General features: G+C 39.3%; 1 protein-coding gene across 4 annotated transcripts in view; it reads left to right on the top strand.

Moving 5' to 3' along the window:
* Nucleotides 1-18,312, top strand: part of ARID1B (AT-rich interaction domain 1B) — a 325,133-nt gene that overhangs the window by 168,523 nt on the left and 138,298 nt on the right. For 2 of the 4 annotated variants that reach the window (XM_036379450.2, XM_036379449.2), the window contains exon 5: nucleotides 12,600-12,641. The exons of the other annotated variants lie outside the window; for them this stretch is intronic. In XM_036379450.2, the coding sequence (XP_036235343.1) occupies nucleotides 12,600-12,641 (42 nt within the window). The remainder of the gene's footprint in view (nucleotides 1-12,599; nucleotides 12,642-18,312) is intronic. 4 annotated transcript variants of the gene reach the window in all.

Genomic DNA, 18,312 nt, shown 5'->3' with positions numbered 1-18,312 from the left:
CCAGTGCTGTGCAAGTCTTTCTTAGTCTGTTTACCATTTATTTCAAAGTTGTTAGTGGTCTTGAAAGCCACTTGTGTTGGAGAAACAAGGCTTATTTTATTGAAATGTACCACAGCACCAAAATCTGGTTTGTGAGAGTGTCGTTCCATAGCCCTGCCTAGCACAAGAACAATACCACACAATTATGCTGTTTCAGGCTCTAAAATGGGCTTTCTTCCAAAACACCCTCCCCTTATATTATTAGACGTGTTTCTATTAATGAAATGATTGATTGAAAATCTTCCTGTGTTTATGTTGTTTGGGCAGTAGTAGCTTGGATTTCCCCTGTCTAGACTAAAATTGTATCCAGCGGAGATGCATGGGACAGCTGTTTGTAAACTCAGAGTGAGACATAACAAATGAGCTGCAGCAAAACCTGTCCGTGACTAGCTTCCTTGTAAATACAGTTACACATTCTTTATGCCAAGGGAAAAGCACAGCCTTAGTAGAAATGAATACGGAAATAAAATGGACTCCACAAAACATGCAAGTGTTGAAAGGCCCTGCCAGGACTGCACAGTTCAGAAATTAAAACTCTAGCCTTTCACCTTTGAAATTGTAGTTCAGGTCTTTCTTTACATTCTGAGTAAAATGAGCTTAAAATAAGTATAAAAAGTAGTCTCTGTGATTGCCAGCTTAGTGTTACAATTGGTGCAGATAACCTAATTGGAAAACAGGATGACTGGTGGGATTTAGTTCTTCAGGAAAAGTTGTAAAGAAAATCTTTATTGGGGTGCTTGTAAAATACATATACATATATGTTTCTGTGTATATGAATATATATGTGTGTAAAGAAGAAATCTTTACAAAAGCAGTCATTGAAGTTGAGGATTTATACCAGGTTTTCATGCCTGAAGATGTGCTGCTACATTGAATATTACCTTAAATGCACACTGTCATACAGAAATGCTAAGTTTGGAAACCTGCACAAGGCTGTTAGCAATTGATTTGTTTTGCTTTTTCACTTTGAATAACAATAAAAGAATGAAGAGGAGGTTTACTTTGAAACTGAGACAGGCTGGGAAAATAAAATGCTAGCTTGTATTCTGTAATTATCCAGAAGCACCCTTGTAGACCCAGAATACAACTCACAGAGCAGGCATAAAGCAGAGTGAAGAATCAGAGTTTGTGAGGAGGTGGTGTGTCAATAGCCTGCCACATCCCTTCTCCTCTCCACTTTCCCTCAATGTTGTTCTTGTTCTGTTTGCATGAAGAAACTGCAGCAAACAAATGAGAAGAAACATGGGGGACGGGGGAGAGCATTTACAGTTCATATTGCAAATAAAATAGTTAAAAATGCTATAAACAGTTTCATAGTCATTGTTTATAGACTCTAGAATTTTTAATATTCTAACATGTAATTGAATTCTGAAGCCAAGATTCTGCAATTAATCAGGCTTTTATAAGTGAGCCACTATTTGCTAGCAGTAACTTTGAGAAGAATTTGGACTTAAATTACTGGGTTTGTTTGTTTGTGGCCATAACAAAAAAGTGAAATGCTTAAGTGGTCAGCAAAATTATGTGATGTGCATTTGCCTGGGTTAGCAAAAGTCCCGATCTGTATAAGTAGTTCAAGCTTTTGAGAAACCTAATTGGTTTGATTCCTGTATGCAGATTGGGGCTTTGTGCATGTCAGTTATGGAACGTGTGTTTTTGGAGGACATGTTTTCAGGGCTTGTGCTCACTTTTCTTCAGTACAATGTCTAGAGAACTCAAGTAAAATGGAAAAAAAATGCAAACACTTTGTTGGTTGTTCTAAGCTTTTATTATTATGCACCCTACTTAGGACTGAAGTGATTCCTAGGAATGCTGGTATTTTTGCCTACCCCATTGAAATGATCAGTGTAAAGCTGGGCTAGATGTGAGAGACAGTTTTTCATTCAGTTCTGAGGAATTGTATGGCTATTGTGAGCTGGAGGAGTGTGGAGGAGTTATGGCACTGACTGGAGCACTTGTTCTTTCCCAGTCAACTCTTAAATCTTGATACCATAAGGGTCAAAAACTTGCCAGCTGTGACATCTGAATAATTTTTAAAGCATTTAATCCAGTCAGAGTGTTTATCAATCGTACCACGTGTGAAGGCGACGGGGACTCGTCCTAAGATAATTCAAAAGAAAAGCGCATGTCATTGGCAAAAATCAAGTATTTCAGCTGAGTCTTGTCCCACAGATTTACCTTTTCAAGTTAAAGATGGAAACATAGAATACTGCCCAATGAATTCCTACTGCAGAGTTATTTGGCAGGTGTGTGGATAGTTTGTTGTGCAAACCATCCGTTCTAAACCCATACACTGGATCTGACATTACGCACCTGATGCCCTCATGAGTTGCCCAGATGTTGTCAGTATTAGCCACTCTTTGTATATGGCATGATATATGGGAGAAGGGGACATCAGGAAGAGCCTTTGATCTACTTGGGAAATTAGGAGCCAAATTTTGAGAGTGTGTTACATTCTGCTGTCAATTGCCTTTATCCCTTCCGCACGTAATTTACAGTTTCATGGAGCACCGTGGTTCTCTTGTTAATCATAGCACACTCCTATGGCAACATTAATTTAGCTGAGTGTGCAATATCAGACATGCATTTAGTATGTTTTAATCATCTTCAGAAAAATATGTTTCTGCCCTTTTTGTATAAAAGCATAGGCTTTCCTTGCTTTTAAGTAATGCTCATCTCCTTTTAGATCTGTTCTGATTTTTTTTCCTGTTGAAGATGAAAAGGGTCATTTTTATGTTAACTGATCATTTTTCTCAAAATCATGCTTTAGAAAGTCCCAATTTACCGGTCCTACAAGGGAATGTGGAGAGAGGAAGCACAGCTATAATAAAGAATCTGTTTTTTCTGACTCAGAATTAGGTTGTGAGCAAGTAGTACCATACACAATCTAGAAAATAAGTATAGAAGTACATAAGACGTACGTAGGATAGATCTTACGGTGATAAATTTTGCCATGGTGTGATCTGGTGTTTTTTTAAAAAGCACCAGTTTTTTCAGATAAAGCAAGAAGAAAAATGCAACAGTTCTTGTAGGGTGGGAGTTGAAAGTACTGTGGGAAGTGGTGCTAAATTACAAAAAGGTGCTCAAAAAGGTGTTCTTCTTTTCCTGTTATTTTTGAGATTTTGCTAGGTTGTGTAAGTTACCCATTCCATTAAAAGTAGGAATAAAGAATGCAATTTACAATTGCAATTGGTTGTGAGACACAGTAAAGGTTTTGAAATTAAAATCCTTTTTCTGAAACAGAGTGCTCCCTACATTGTGTTTAAACTCACCTAAAAATTCTTTTTAACCCACATACTCAAAATAATGTTCTCTAAGGTGCAGGAATCTTTTTCTCCTGAGCACAATAGGAATATGTTGAATCTCTTGAAAACAGTTTCTGTTTTTCAAACACCTTTCTTTTTCAGCATAGATAATTACCGCCTTCTTCACAGTGCTTGGTGCCCTTGATACATCTGTTACCTTTGACAGATCCTTTCTGTTTGCCACCTCTTCCTAACATGCTTCCAATAGTTTCAGCACAAAATAGCTTTGTATCTTTGATGTTGGTTGTATACAGGCTCAATTAAATAAGAAAGCTGCTGACAGAATGGTGTAGAGTTGAAGCTTTGTTTCTGTAAAGATTTTGTCCTTGGTCACTTATCTTCAGTTTTCACTGCAAAGTGTTTAACTTCTTTTAGACAAGATTGTTAAGACATGCATTTTATCTGGAACTGTGTTTGTTTTCACTTTTGCAGGTGCGATGTGCAGTAATTATGTAGAGATGTAGGTAAAGGGGACAGAGGAGTACTCTCCAGCTGCAGCCTTAAGCAGCAAAACCCCTTCCCGCGGTGAGGGTGGCTTTAAAACGTGCCTTTCTGGAAGTTTCTGAAATATTTAGACGCATATGGCAATGCAGCTGTTCATTACCACCCCCTAGTTGCTGGTGGATGGCATCTTGTATTTAGGCTGAGGAACCCAGGTTTGTGTGGATAGGGCTGTTGGGGCTGCTCAGATGGGCCCTTGGGTCGCTGAGCTGTGGCAGTGGGAAGCTCCAGCCCTGCTAGTAGAGAGCAGCAATATTTAACCCTTCTTTGAGGTTTTCCATAATTTTTAAAGCAGTTAATCCACCAACCATAGTGGTTCCCCTGCAGTCCCACAGCGTAGTAGCCCTCAAAGGCAAGAGCTGTAGAGACCCTTTGCAGGCAAGGTGTTACGTTGCTCAGTTTTGAAAGAGGGAAATCAAAATGAAACCACAGTGTTGGAACAAGAGAGCGAAAAATACAAATGGATTAGAAAAGATGCAGTCACAATACCTAAATGAAAGACTTACTGGTGGCAGTAATTGTTACTGCTTATGTCACATGTAATAATGACAGTTTTTCAGGATTTCCCACATATTAGAATGCATGAGGTTGGAATTTTGTTTTTATGATACCTACCACTCCTTTCTTAAGGGAAATTAAACAGCAACTGCTCTGAGATTTTGGGTTACGTACAACAGTCATTTTGATCTCTACACTGTCAAACAAATAAATATCAAAAGCATTTTTAGTGCAGTTACTCTGTTTCATGCAGTGTTCTGGTGTGAAAGAACTAATTGCATGTTACGCATCTTTTGCATATATATATGAAAAACAGTATGACAGGAAAATAGAAAAGAATTCGAATATATGCTTACAGAGGGAAAACGTGCATGGGTATATGTGTGTTTATATATACCTTGCCTATTTCATCTCCTAATGACAAGAGCAGATGAGCATGTTACTGCCATGGATTTACTGATGATCCACTATTGATAAGGGACCTGTGGAGCAGTAAGGTGTGACAGAGTTGTAAGGGATGTTGTAAGGTGCTCACAGATTCCCCTTCAGTGAGGGTGCACTGAGCAGAGATCTACACAATCTCAAATGTCCGTTTCTCTGGGAATTGTAATGTTTGTTTCCTGGTACAAACCTAAATATTTTTGTACTTTTCTGTCTTCTTGACTTTACAGAAATTGCCCCATAGCCCCAATTTTTTTCTCCTGAGGTACTCCTGATATGTCTAATTCTGTTGTAAGTATTATATCTCACAAGGCTGATTGTTATTACTTCTGGTTAACTAATGTTTTCTTCTCTTGACCTTGTCCTCAGGATTTTGCAAAATATTTGCGAAGGGAGACTAAACCAGCAGGTCGGTCAATAGCAAATCCAGCAATGGATGTTGGGCTCAATGCTCAAGATGTGAATGATTTTTTTTTTAATTGTTGTAAATCAGCTTCCCCAAAAGCACTGACATTTAAGAAAAACTTCAAAAATATAAGCAGGACAAGTCTGTTCCGCTAACCAGGTTTTAAGAATATGATGCATCATTGTGTTTTATCTCAAACAACGGCTGACCAAGAACAGAGCTGCTTTAGTGAGCTGTGTCCTTGAGCCACTGTGTTGTCTGTACATGCTAATAAGGAGAATGAGGAGAATTAATAAGCAATTTGAACTGTGGAATAGTTTCTTGAAACATCTTTTCAAACCTTTTTAGCACAAAGTAGCACACAAAGTTACTCTATCATTTAAAGAGGGATCATTTTGTACTTATTTTGTATTTTTCAACCTAAAAGTTGTGGCTTCAAAAATTAGAACATTGATCTTTATTATTGCTAGACCCAGTGAGCTAAGAGATAAATGACTGATACTACAAAGAAGAAGCAATAAATGAAAGAGAAAGCCTAAGAAAAAGGGGATGCCAGATTTAATGAATAATTACTGTGAACTGGGTCACATGGTTTCCAGTTTTTACATAGGTCAAACTGTGAGGCAATAGCATTTACTTAACTGAAAGGCCTGAGTAAGTAGTCTCAACAGCCTTTGTATAGAGAGTGAGGAAATTTCAGCTGATCTATCCTTAATTCATGAGATTTATACTATGTGACTGTCACACCTTTATTTCAGGCATAGATTCAGGGTCATAACAAAGGTGTGTCTTTGGTGTATTTATTCAAGGATTGCCCAGGGAACATGCCCAGTACTCACTTGCTACAGATCTGAAACCTAGCCTGAAGTACATGCATGATTGCAATTAAAAATAAATAAAACTGGTGGCAGGTAGCAGAGGAAAAAGGGAAGGAAGGGTAGTTGCAATTACCAAAGTTTATTATCACAGTTCAGTGTGCATTTAAAGCTGTGTACACCCTCAGTAAATCCTTGAAAACTGCCAGAAACTAGTGTGTGTCACGTAGGTTTGTCCCTGCTCAAATGAGAAGGACAGTTATTTGCCACAATTACTGAATCCTAATTACTTGAAAAGGATGGCAAAGGGAAGAGATGTTAAAGCTAGTTAAACTGGATTTCATAAAGATATTAATGACTATAGCCATATTCATCTTTAAAATAAACAAAAGACTTTGAAAAATGAAAACTGGATTAACTTCCTATCACCTTCATTTAAAAGACATGTTCAGAACTGGCGGTGTGTGGGTGGGTGGGCTGATGGGAAAGCCTTAAAAGCTGAAAATCTATGCTAGAAAAGGATTATGAGGGTGTATGTGCACCAAGCACTACAGCATCCTCCGTGTTCCATGCTATCCATGCTATTTTCTATAGGCAGCTGAGGAAGATTGGTATGTGAAAATAGTAATTGGAGTTACATGTGCATTGCTCTGCACCTGGGCTAATGAGACCCACTGAGCTGTTGGAGCTACAGAGCCTCTCCCTCCCCAGGAGTGGCAAAAGTCACCACTAAGTCCTGCATAAGTCAGAGGGCAAAATGGGTACAAGACCACGCAGTTTGAATTGGACACTCTGATGTGTTTTTTTCTTGGCACGATTGAGCAAGTCGTGCACCCCAACAGCAAGAAGGTGATTTGGCAGTAGTAATACAAGAGGATGCACCTGTCTTTCCTCGTTCTTTTTAGATTTTGTTATCACAGGGAAAAGAGTTCTTTCTAAACTGATTGATCGTTACTGAACAGGGAAAACAAAAGTATTGCAAAATGCAAGTATTAACTTACACATTTGTTTTGTTTTGAGCATATTTTAGAAGAGCCAGAGGCATGCCTTTTTAGTAAGCAGGCAGTTGGTGAAAACCCTCTAGGTATCAGAGAAGCCCTGTGCTATAATTTTCCTAGAATAATAATGTCAAACAAATGACAATAGAAAGCCTATAAAATTTGCAGCCAGCTGGGCAAATTCTCATGTGTGAACCACAGAAACTGTAAGTGCCCATATAAAATATTTTGTCTTGATCAGAGCTGCTCCAGTGTACTGCATCCCTTGCCAGAGTATCTGTAACCCCCTCACCTGCCAGCTGCAAATAGTGGCTCCATTGGGTGAACTCCGAGGAGCTCTAGCCCCAGTCTCAGAGCAGCATTAAGTGTGTGCTGCATTGGAAGTTTTGCCTAGGTAGTTAAATGTAGATCGATGATCCTTCTCAGCATGAATGTTAACAGGGTATTACATGGGAATCAGCATACATCAGAAATTATTATTAGTGCTTATTTTCAGATTCCCCCAAACAAGATGGAGAGGGCTTTTTTTAACCTGTCTTTTGTGAGTTAGTTATTTTGTCCTTGTGTACTTGGTATTCCGTTGTTTGCATAACAGTCTGGGCATTAAGTGTGGCTGTAATTCCTCCTCTTAATGGTTTCCACTTCTCATGACTCTTGCTTAGTTTCACCTAATCCTATCTCAAACAATGTGTTGATGAGCCAAGAAGGACTTGGGCTGAGCTGAGGACTGAACCAATGCTGAATATGGCTTTGAAGAAGAACAAATTATAATAATTCTTTGTGTCATCTGATCACTAGCTTGTACAACTTTGTTCAAGAAAGGCCATGTTCAGCATTGTGCCTCAAGGGTTCTATCTATGTTTCAACTCCTTTTCTCTTTGACAGGGAGGTAAAAATGACTGTGTGTAATTTACGGTAAGTCTCTTGGTCGCGATGCAATATTCTTTGTTGAACTGGGTCTGTATGAGTCATTTATAGAGAAGCAAAATAGAACTACTGACAAAGTTTCATTACTTCTGACAAAAAGAGACTCAAGGCTACACACCATCTTGTTTCAGGGTACTCCACACGTTACTCATTAGGTCCTGGCTGACATGACATTTATGAATTCTTTCATCTTACAAAAAAATACTAAATGCTGTTCTATTTGACCATTTAATCATAGAATACTACATAAGCACTGGTGGTCTGGGCCATAGCTGTCCATTTTTGGAGTCCACGTAAGTTGTGCAGGGAGGCGGGAAGCTCACCTTGCCAGGCACTGGGGAGGTTTCTGGACCCCATCCTGGGCAGCCCCAGAAGGCCGTGCTCAGACTGAGGGCAGAGTGGGAGCAGGCTGTAGGTAGGTCAGCTGCCCAGGCAGGACAGGCATGCTTCAGCTGTGGGACACTCCTGCTTAGACCACTGGTTGTGTCTCGTGTAATTGATCCACAGTGTATGGTTGATACACACACTCCCTAGAATACTACCCCTTCATTTACCCCTTACCACTTGCAATAGTCTTCTAGCCCTGAATTGCAGGACACTGTGCAATTAGGAGCAAAAAGGCTGTTTCATTCTTTAGATAATCTGGGAAAAAACTGACCAAAGAACAGTGACCAAAAACTGCTTTTACACAGAAATTAAATAGGAGGCTAACAGCATTCAACTGTAGCACTGTGTTTTGAAGGAGCAGGAAGTGTAGACTGGAGCAAAAATTCAGGGCAGTGCCTAGGGGAAAGCTGCTGTATCTGATACAGATATAAATATGTACATGAAATCAACAGTGCTTCATTTAAGAATCAAGTCTGCATTTTTTAGTGATGCAGTGAATTTTTCACTGTAAAAGAAAAACACTCCACCTACCCAAGATATTTACATGTGTACACACTCAGAACAGTCAACTAAAATAAAAAAAGTTTAGCTGCCACAAATAGGTATATAATGGGAAGTTCTTAATTAACATCAGATTATCTTAAAGCAATAATGAATGTCTTGTTTATTTTTTTATGTATTGGAATGGAAGGGATATTTTCTGAAGGCAATTAAGAGAAAGATGGTGCTTGCCTGATTCTTAAGGTAATATTCTCTTTTGCTGGGGTGATGTGGGTGCTGATTGAAGTACACGAGCGTTCCCACTAGAGGGGAGTCCACTCAGCCTGGGTTGTAGTGCATTTTGGGGTTTTTGTTGTTTTTTGTTTTGTTTTGGTTGTTTTTATTTTGGGTTTGTTTGTTTGTTTTGTTTCATTTTGGTTTTGTGGGGTTTTTTTGGAAGCTCAGCATGAGGAAAACCTCATGTAGTCCCACATCTTGTTTTAGTCCTTTATGTTGTGTATCTTATGGTGTCAGCAGTTACTTGTCTCTTACTTAGCTTAACTGTCCTTTATACAAGGAGGTGAAAATCCAAATGAAAGGACTAAGGCACTAGTGCACTGTTAAACACAGTAGTAACAAAGAATACAGAGAATGTTTCATTGTATCATCTGCAAGGTGAGGACAATTATTTATCACAGAAGTGGGGTGATCATTCTTGGAAAAGTAGAAGCAGCTTTATCAGCCCTGTTCAATAACATTCTTAATTAGAATTGTTATCTATCTTCACTCCAAACCATTTTACTGTCTCTGTGAGCCTTATGTTTCTAAGCATAAAAGAAAATATTTCTATCTGTGAAAGAGACTAAAGAGTGTTTTAAACTAGCTTAAATGTCTGTTTTACTCTTTGATGTCACAGTTTGTTCTTCCTCTCAGTTTCTTGGTGAAAATACGATTGAGTTTTGCACATGTGTTGGTCATTGTGTTAATTAATGTGTTTTGAAGCTGTGGCAGTTGGGAGCATTCTCTTGGCCCTGAGCAGGAGCTTCCTCAGCAGAGCCCAGGTGCTGACAATATGCCTGTGCTCTGCACTGGGGGTCCTGGCATGTGAGGTGGCCTCTCTGCAGATGAAGTGCAGTGCAGAGCCCAAACTAAAACTCAGCCTGGTCTGTGCTGGGTTGGTGCAGGGTTTCCATGCCATCCCATCCATGTTGCGCTTCTGCAGGACAGGGGACAGGCAGCCCTGGACAGGGGCTGTCCACCCAGCTGGGACCCTTGGGAAGGAGAAGGAAGAGGAAGGGACAGCAGGGAATGGGAAACAGAATGTACTGGGGCTGGCAAGGCTTCAGCATCTCTGATGGATTCAAGGGGAAGTCAGAGAAGGACCCTGTGGCGCAAAGAAGGCTTCGTTTTTCTCTAATGAATCTCCACAATAGAAGTGTAGCACAGTAATGAGCATCCACTCTCTGCAACTACCTGAAAGGTACAACAACTGAGGGTGTACCCACGTGGGGATCAGCCTCTTTTCCCAGGCAGCAAGTGACAGGACAGAAGGATATAGCCTTAAGCTCTGCCAGAGGAAGCTCAAGTCGGACATCATGAAAAATTTCTTCACTGAAAGGGTGGTCAGGTATTGGAATGGGCTGCTCAGGGAGCTGGTGGAATCACTATTCCTGGAAGTCTTCAAGAAACAAACAGACATGGCACTTGTGTTCCATCAAAGGTTGGACTTGATGATCTTGGAGCTCTTTTCCAACCTTTATGATTCTACGATTAATGGGACTGGAGATAGCGTCTGGGATATATGACTACATAATACTAGATGGAGAAAACTGAGTAAGTTTGAAAAAGTTTTTGGGGTCTATCTAGTCGTGAAAACCAGATGCTGTACCAAAACAGTAAGCCTAGTGAAAATGAGCATTGACACTTCAGATGTGTACCACATTAACCCTAACCCTAACCCCTAACCAAGATGCTTCTGATAGTGGAATGACTTTTTTTCAGAAGCCACCTGAGCATCTGAGCAGGGCACTGTATTGTGACAAGCAGTCATACAGTTATTTCCAATCCAGTGGCTGATTATTCTTTCTGGCCCTGGGCAAGTCACTTAACCCTCTGTTTCTTCATCTGTAAAATATATTATGGATATTTATCAGTCTCACCAGGACTGATTGTTTAATATTTATAAAGTGCCTAAAGGATTAGAAGCTTAATATAAGGAGCTAATATGTATCATATCATTTTAGATTGATTTTATTTACTTGGATTTTTTTCCCTACCTCCTATTGAATGAGATGCTATTTTGTAGCCTCTTACTGTCATTCCTAATTAGCTGGACAGGTCACAATTGGGTAACTCCAGGTTCATTTTCTTCATTTATTCCTAGTTCCTATGAATACTTTATCTCCCTCCCACTTTTTTTTTCTCCTCCCTTTTTTAATTTAGAGATTAAGAAATACCATATGTTGCTAGATCATGACATAAATATATTTAAGTGCTCCCATCATTGTTAGTTTATCAGCCTTTCCATTATAAACCCTCTTGTTCAGGGGTTTATAACTCTGGCATTATAACACGCTTCAGGGTGAAACTTCACATTCATTTTTTCCCTTTTGATTTGCTTTAAATCCTTCACTCTTCTTAAGTTAAACTGGAGATTAGATGCATTAGTTATACTAGTTGTATAAATTATAATGCAGCAGTAGGCATTCTAAATACGATGTAAATCAGAGAAACAGAGAATTTCCTCGTTGTTAAACTGTGAGCCTGAGAGGAGAGATCTGGGATTCTTTCCATGAGTGTGTCCCTGGCTTGGCACATAACTACTAAAAAACTATTCAATCTCTTTCTGCCTCACTCTTCCCTCTCTATATTGGGATGATGACATTTCCGACTTCACTGGTGTATTGGGAAGCTTAATTAATTAGAATTCATAAAAGACCGAGATTCTCAGGTGAAAGGTGCCGAAGTGTGAAGCATTTTTAAGGAGTCTAATGAAAAATTGGTGTGCCTGCTTTCCTACGGCTGTTCCTGTTGTTGCAGTGTAACGTGTATCAACTCTAGAGCTGGGCAGTTTGTGGCAACCAGCAAGGGCTTTGCCACCAGTGTGGCAACCAGTGTATGGCCAAAGCAAGGGCTTTCATCTGGAGCACCACTCAATGACCTGACAGCTTGTTTTTCTCAGACTTTCAAACACTCACTGTATCTCTCAGCCAATTGGTCTCAGTCTTTGCCTGGGGAGCTTGTGTTCCCCAAATTCTAGTTTTCAAACAGTTGTCTCTTGCAAGACAGGACAGGAGCCCGCAGCCAACACCTTGGCTGCAGTTTCTCCTTGTTGCTGTTCCACTTGTGCTGGTGCAGAAGTACCCAGCCTGCTGAGAGGGTAACAGGAGGGAAAGAGGTCAGGGGTTTCCAGCTTTTTTTTTTTTTTTTTTTGCAGGGACTTACCATGGCAGATCATTGTGGTTGTGCTCAGGCAGCTTTTTGGCGTAGTCAAAATTCTGTATGGAGAAAAATGTTCCAGCTGTAGTACAGTAAATTCTGGGACACTGGCAGGTATTCTTTATGTCATTCAGGTGGAGAAACCTTGTTTGTGTCGTGAGGGATACTCTCTTAAGTTTCTTCACTCGAGGATTTCTATTGTCAGCTGTTAGTTTTGCACATCCTATCATGTGCAGGTTTCCTAGGGTTGATCCAGACTGACACCTTCATTTACAGATCAATTAATTCTTTGCCTGAACTGTGCTCAGGAGAGAGAGGTTCTTGGTGGTGGCTAAATTTGAAATTATCTTTCTCCTTATAATTTCAGGTTGAAGTCTTGGCCTCCGAGGATGCTACATTTGGACACAAGGTGTGTAGTTTGGTGCAGTTTTGTTATATAGGACCCAGCAATATGAATTGTTGGATGTGATGACATAGAAAATTACAATTTTCAACCTGAGAATTGAGGGTCCTGTGACTTACATCCATCAATTCAGAAACTTTCCCTTGTGTGTGATAATTTGAGAATGGCACACAAGTTGTCTTAATCCTTTTCTTGGTATAAAACCTGTGAGCAAGTTTTACTTGCAGAAACCGACGTGGACCCATGTAAGGTCGGCTTAGCAGTAGTTTTTAAGATTGGACTTGCCCAAACGCTGAGTTTATTCTTGTTCCATAGATTTGCAACTCAGAAATTGTACTTGTTGTCTGCTTGGCAGTCTGCTGAGTAAGCCACTTTGTTCAGGCCCTTTTTCACAGAGCATTTTGAGTAGGAAGTAGTGCATTGAACAGCTGCATCACCCTGTGTTCAATTGTAGATCAAGCGTGTGGCGGGCCGTGTGTGTTGGAGAGACGACTTCAGACCCACCCAGCTACATGGATGGGCTGTGTCCTACCTAGTGCTCAAGTTTCTTTGGCCAGTGAGCATTGTGGTGACGACCACTGTTTTAACTGAGCACTAATAGCAGATGATTTTAATCGGGGCAGATTGTGTGTAGGCTATAACCATTTAGCCCGGAAGAGTGGATGGGGAAGGGAAAATGGAGATTGTAGGAACAGTAGGCTAAATCATGGCAATGAACAGTTTCCTGCTGCTGAAGGCCCATATGCTGTGATGCTACTGCAGGTGGAAAAATAGCAGTGCTGTTACTATTAAGGTAAAAAGGAAAAGCAAGAAAATATTGAATAAGTTCTCCAGGTTTTATTGGAATACAATAAGCAAAATTAACCAGCAGGGAAAAAAAAGCTTTAAAAGTACATAAATATTCATGATGCCAGAATTTACATTGTGTCTATATTGTACATTTTTATGTTGATATGTGATAAAGTGATTTCAATAAATTATTAGAAAACAAACAGAGCTACTCTGGTATTATTTGAAGTATATAATATATGGTAGTCTGCAGTATTTTCTGATTTTTATTTAATACCCAGCAAGCATACAGAATATTCATTGAATATTTAATAAACCTGGAGGGTCAGCTCTTGTGAGCTCATCTCCATAATCCTTCAGACTAGGTGGGTAAAAAGAAATATTACTGATGATTATTTTTGCCAGTCACTCTCAGAGCTAAAAAAAAGCACTGTGGAGGAGGCTTTTGAGTTTTTTTCATGGCTAGATTTACAAGGTGTTTTTATGTCTTGTCATCCTGATGGACATCCTTTGAAACTCCTTTTTATTACAAAAAGTTTTAAGAGTTTTCTGTTGCTAAGCTTCTGTTTTGCAGAACTGAATTCAGTTTGTTGCTAGCTCTGACCATCAATGTCCAGACTGCACAGCATCTTTTTTCCTAAGATTGGTCTTCAGAACCATCAGGATCTTTTAACCTCTCTTATAATAGTAGCTTTATGTTATATAGTGAACTAACTATGCCTAGGAATGTCATGTACTTTTTATCAATCAAAAAGAAAGCTAAATGTATCATCCAAAACTTGTTAATCCCAGAATTTATTTTTGCTGTCTATTTAGAGATGCTGCAAAAGCACTTTCTTCCCTTCTCTCCCTTGACATGCTTTCCTTACTGTCTGTCTCAATGACAAATAAATGCCAGTGTCTCTGTTACATTAACAGATGAGTTTGTGTGCCAGTAGGGAATGTGTATAGGCAAAATTTTTAAAATGAAAAATAGTTAATTTTATAAATTAGGAAGTAAGTTGATATGATAACACAGTTGGCCACCTAACAGTTGAGAAGGATGTAAGGTTAAAAATTTGCACCATGCAGTGATTTCCTTGGTACCTGCTTTTAGCCTGAATTTTCCTCCAGGGCTATTGTAGACTGTTGAGGGGAGCTATCTATTTTGGGTTTGGGTGTAGAATATGTCTCAGCTTGAAACATTGTAGGGCCCCTCTGTATGCAGGAGCAGAAGCACAGTTTGCTGCAGGGGATGACTCTTCTTTTGACTGCATCCATTCCACCTATCCTTAGATGCCACTTAGTTTTAAGCTGTTGACAGGCTGTGTTGCCTGTAGATACATACAAGAATAGTGTCTTTTAAAAAAAGGATATTTGTAGACTGCTAAAAGAATGTACAATGTCATTTGTTATTCTTAAAATCTCCATGATCTCAGTCTCATGGTAAATATGCATACTGGCAGCAAATGGGACTGTTTCTCAGGAAAAGGTTCTGAATGAGACATCAGAACATTGTTCAGCTTCGCTGTAGTTATCATTGGCAAAGTGAAGACCTGGCTGATGTAGATCTGGCCCCTTGAATGGCTGAGTCTTGGATGATGATCATCATCCTCGTAAGTGTTTGTAGAAATCAGCTACAGGATGCTTTTGATACAAGTTATGCATATTGATTTAGACAAAATAATTCTTATTTTAGAAAATAAAATGAAAACAAAAGAAATCATGTCAAACTTTCAAAATACCCAGGGAAAAGGCACGCTGAAGTACCAAATCCTGTCTTTATTCCTTGAGCATGGAACAGGTGCAAATTGCGAACCATTAACAGCAGTCCTTAAAAATCTTTCCTCCTCCTCAACTTATTAATAAGTAAACAGTCTTCCCCAAACAAATGTAGGACATAAGGCATTTATTAGAGTAAAAATTACATTTATTATGAACTTCTTGTTTTCATTTTGTGCATATGTGAGACCAGTACTGTTTAAAAGGCCATAAAAATCTAAGCACATTTTTAATCAGTTTTAAATAAAAAGTTGTTGTTTGATAAGTATGTCAAATAAGTACAGATTTGATTGCATTGCTGTCCAAAGCTTTCTTTTGGTTGACTAGAAGGAAGTAAACCCATTCAGCTTTCTGTGCAACTAATTTTACCAGGAGGAGCAAGCTGTTGGTGTGCTGTAACAGCTCTTTCAAAGATGGTACACATGGTGTTCAGTTCAGTTTACACATTTATGTGTGTGTGTGCTTGAATGCATGTTTGTTTTTAAAGAAAAAAAAACCTTCCAGCTTTTGACTGGTTCTTTTGTTTCAATATTTAGAAGGGTTGTGATATATGTGTGGTTATGCATGTAGAGATGTAGGGGGAATGACCACGTAGCAAATCATGAGCAGCTGATAGGTGATCTGGGACAGGCTTAACAGTTAGGCCTGGTTTGTTCATATTCTGATGAGAATAAACTTACATATATAATAAGTCCTTCAAAACCATAATTGCCAAGAAAGTAAGGGTAGAGTAAGAGCTCACTCTTACTCTATAGATGGAGTGATATCTGCCCAAGTCTGCAGTCAACACACAGGAATGTATTTCCAAGTTGGAAACTGTTTGAGTCCCATTAATCTTACTAAAGCCTAATGATGATTTGTAAAATACTAACAGTAGCAATTTATTTTGTGTTTATTTTAGCTGAGTAGGAAGTTAAATTTTAGCAGATGGGACCAGTGTTTGCAGATGGCAGAGAAAATAGGAGGAATACAAAGATGTGAAAAAGAAAGAGAGAAAAAAAAAAGGTGCCCAGGGCAGAAGTAAAAGGTAAAATGTTTAACCATTTTGAATAATGCTCATTTAAAGACCAAGGCAACAAACAAATAAAAATAGTAGTGTGGGAGTTTTTTAAATCCTCCTAAGAGATTCAGATGCTCAATTTCCATTAGAACCTTTTTATCCCTGAGGTAGAATTGAAAATCGTAGTGTGAAAGGTTGGTTATTATGTAAAGATTTAACTCACATTTTATTGTTGAAGGAGCTGCATATTGGAATCAGTTGGAATTATGGTGTCAAATGCAGTAGCACACGCTTCACGCAGGCTGCAAAGGGTGTCTGTCCCTCTCTCGAGAACAGGATGCCTGACTTTTTAAATACCTGCGCTCAGTTTGCTCTCCCTCCCTTTCCCTAAAGCTTTTACTGTCAGCATCCGCCTGACCCAAATACTGTAGGTTAGGGAGGCTTCATTCAGTTAAGCCTGGTGAGATCACCTGGTGCATGTGTCCCAACCTGTCTGTGGAGCTGTGGAGCGCCATCAGCCGTGTTGGCAGCACTGGCCACAGAGCCCGCCCTCCGCAGCTAATGCCGAGGTGCAGTGATCCCAGCTTAGTGCTGCATTAATATAAATAAGTTTGTTAATGGCAGTCCAGCAGCTACATGTCAGAAGGCTCACAAGTTTGTGCAACAGGAAAAGAGACACTTCTGTTCCCACAGTGGGGGAGCTCCACCAAGAACAGGACTCTCTTATTTGCTAGCGAGCTTTAATCCTTCCATTGTGTGTCGTTTTAAGCTGTGTTGTGATGTAATTGGCTTAATCATTACTATTATGTTGCTTTGCACAAGTTAAGATTGTAATTTGACATATGGAAATAAATTGCAACTGGATTAGTGATTTGCAGGTGTCATTTAAAAATGGGGCAGGGAAGAAAGCCTTTCATATTTTGCAAGTGGCATGTTTGCTTATGTACAGAGGCAGAATTAACCACACAGCTACATCTCACACTGGTTTGAAGCAGGAGAGAGCTTCACCTGTTCTTTTCTGGGACTGTGTGCTGCTGGGGTTGAGGAAAAAGAATCTAATTCCCGATGGATGTGTTCACTGTAGGAGTGATTTTATGTTTCCTTTGCGGAAGACAAATACAGGAGTAAAGCTTTCTCTTTGATCGAGAAATCAGCATAATGGAGAGACAGCTCTATTAAAGAAATACAGCAAGGGTGGTATTTCTGATGTGGATGTGTCTGTATGGTGGAGCTTCCAGCATTGTTCGTGGAACTAGCCGTATTTTTTGTTTTATGACACATTATAAAGTGATGACCTTGTCTCCATAATTTAGTAACTCTGTAAGTTGTTTAGAGAGTCTATTCCTAAGTCTTTTAAAGTATGTGCTGCTGGATTGCATTTTTAAAGTGTTCTTTCTCTGATATAGGATACATGTTTTAAGAATCAAATATGCTCAGGACTAAAATACTTTTCCTCTCAAACATACTACTTTTACTCGAGTTTATTAAGGTGTCTTTTGGGTTGCTTTGGTGGGGGAGTGTTGGGCAGAGTGGGGAGGTTCATACTTTTAGGGGAGGGGTTTTGCTTTCCTCCACCTTGTAGATGCTGCATTATTGCAACAATCAGCACATCTTGGTGCATCTTCTGTAGTCTACTTATTTTCATATCCCAGATAACAGAAGTTCAAATCCCGAGGGTAAATTGAGCTACACAGTGTAGCTATGTGTCAGCTTCCTGGTTTGAAGCATAGGACATCAAAGGGAATACATTTGGTGGCTGACTGTGAGTTATGACTGTGCAAACCTAGAAAGAAACTGTTGTTCTTGCAATATCTGTAACAGAACCCTTGAGCTATGAGATGGAGATGGCAGGAGATAAAATTGAGAGACATGTTCACAAGAGACGTTTTTCTCTTTTTTTTTTTTTAATGTATTAGTTTGATTGCAATAAAATAATACTTCTTGGAAAGAAAAAGAAAATAACCAATTGAAAGAGAAGAAGAAGTAGACATAAAAAACTGTTCTCTTCTAATGCTTGCCTTATTTAAGACAGCTTTCTTTTGTTGAAAACTGTAAGCAGCCTTTGCTCCTGCCATCTGGCGGTTGCTAATAACAGTTGCATCTTCAAAGCCAAATTAAATTGTTTTA

The sequence above is a fragment of the Molothrus ater genome, chromosome 3 (genome assembly GCF_012460135.2).
Source record: "Molothrus ater isolate BHLD 08-10-18 breed brown headed cowbird chromosome 3, BPBGC_Mater_1.1, whole genome shotgun sequence".
In the NCBI taxonomy this organism is placed as follows: domain Eukaryota; kingdom Metazoa; phylum Chordata; class Aves; order Passeriformes; family Icteridae; genus Molothrus; species Molothrus ater.
Note: the sequence above shows the minus strand (reverse complement) of the source record. Positions and strands in the feature narration are given on the sequence as shown.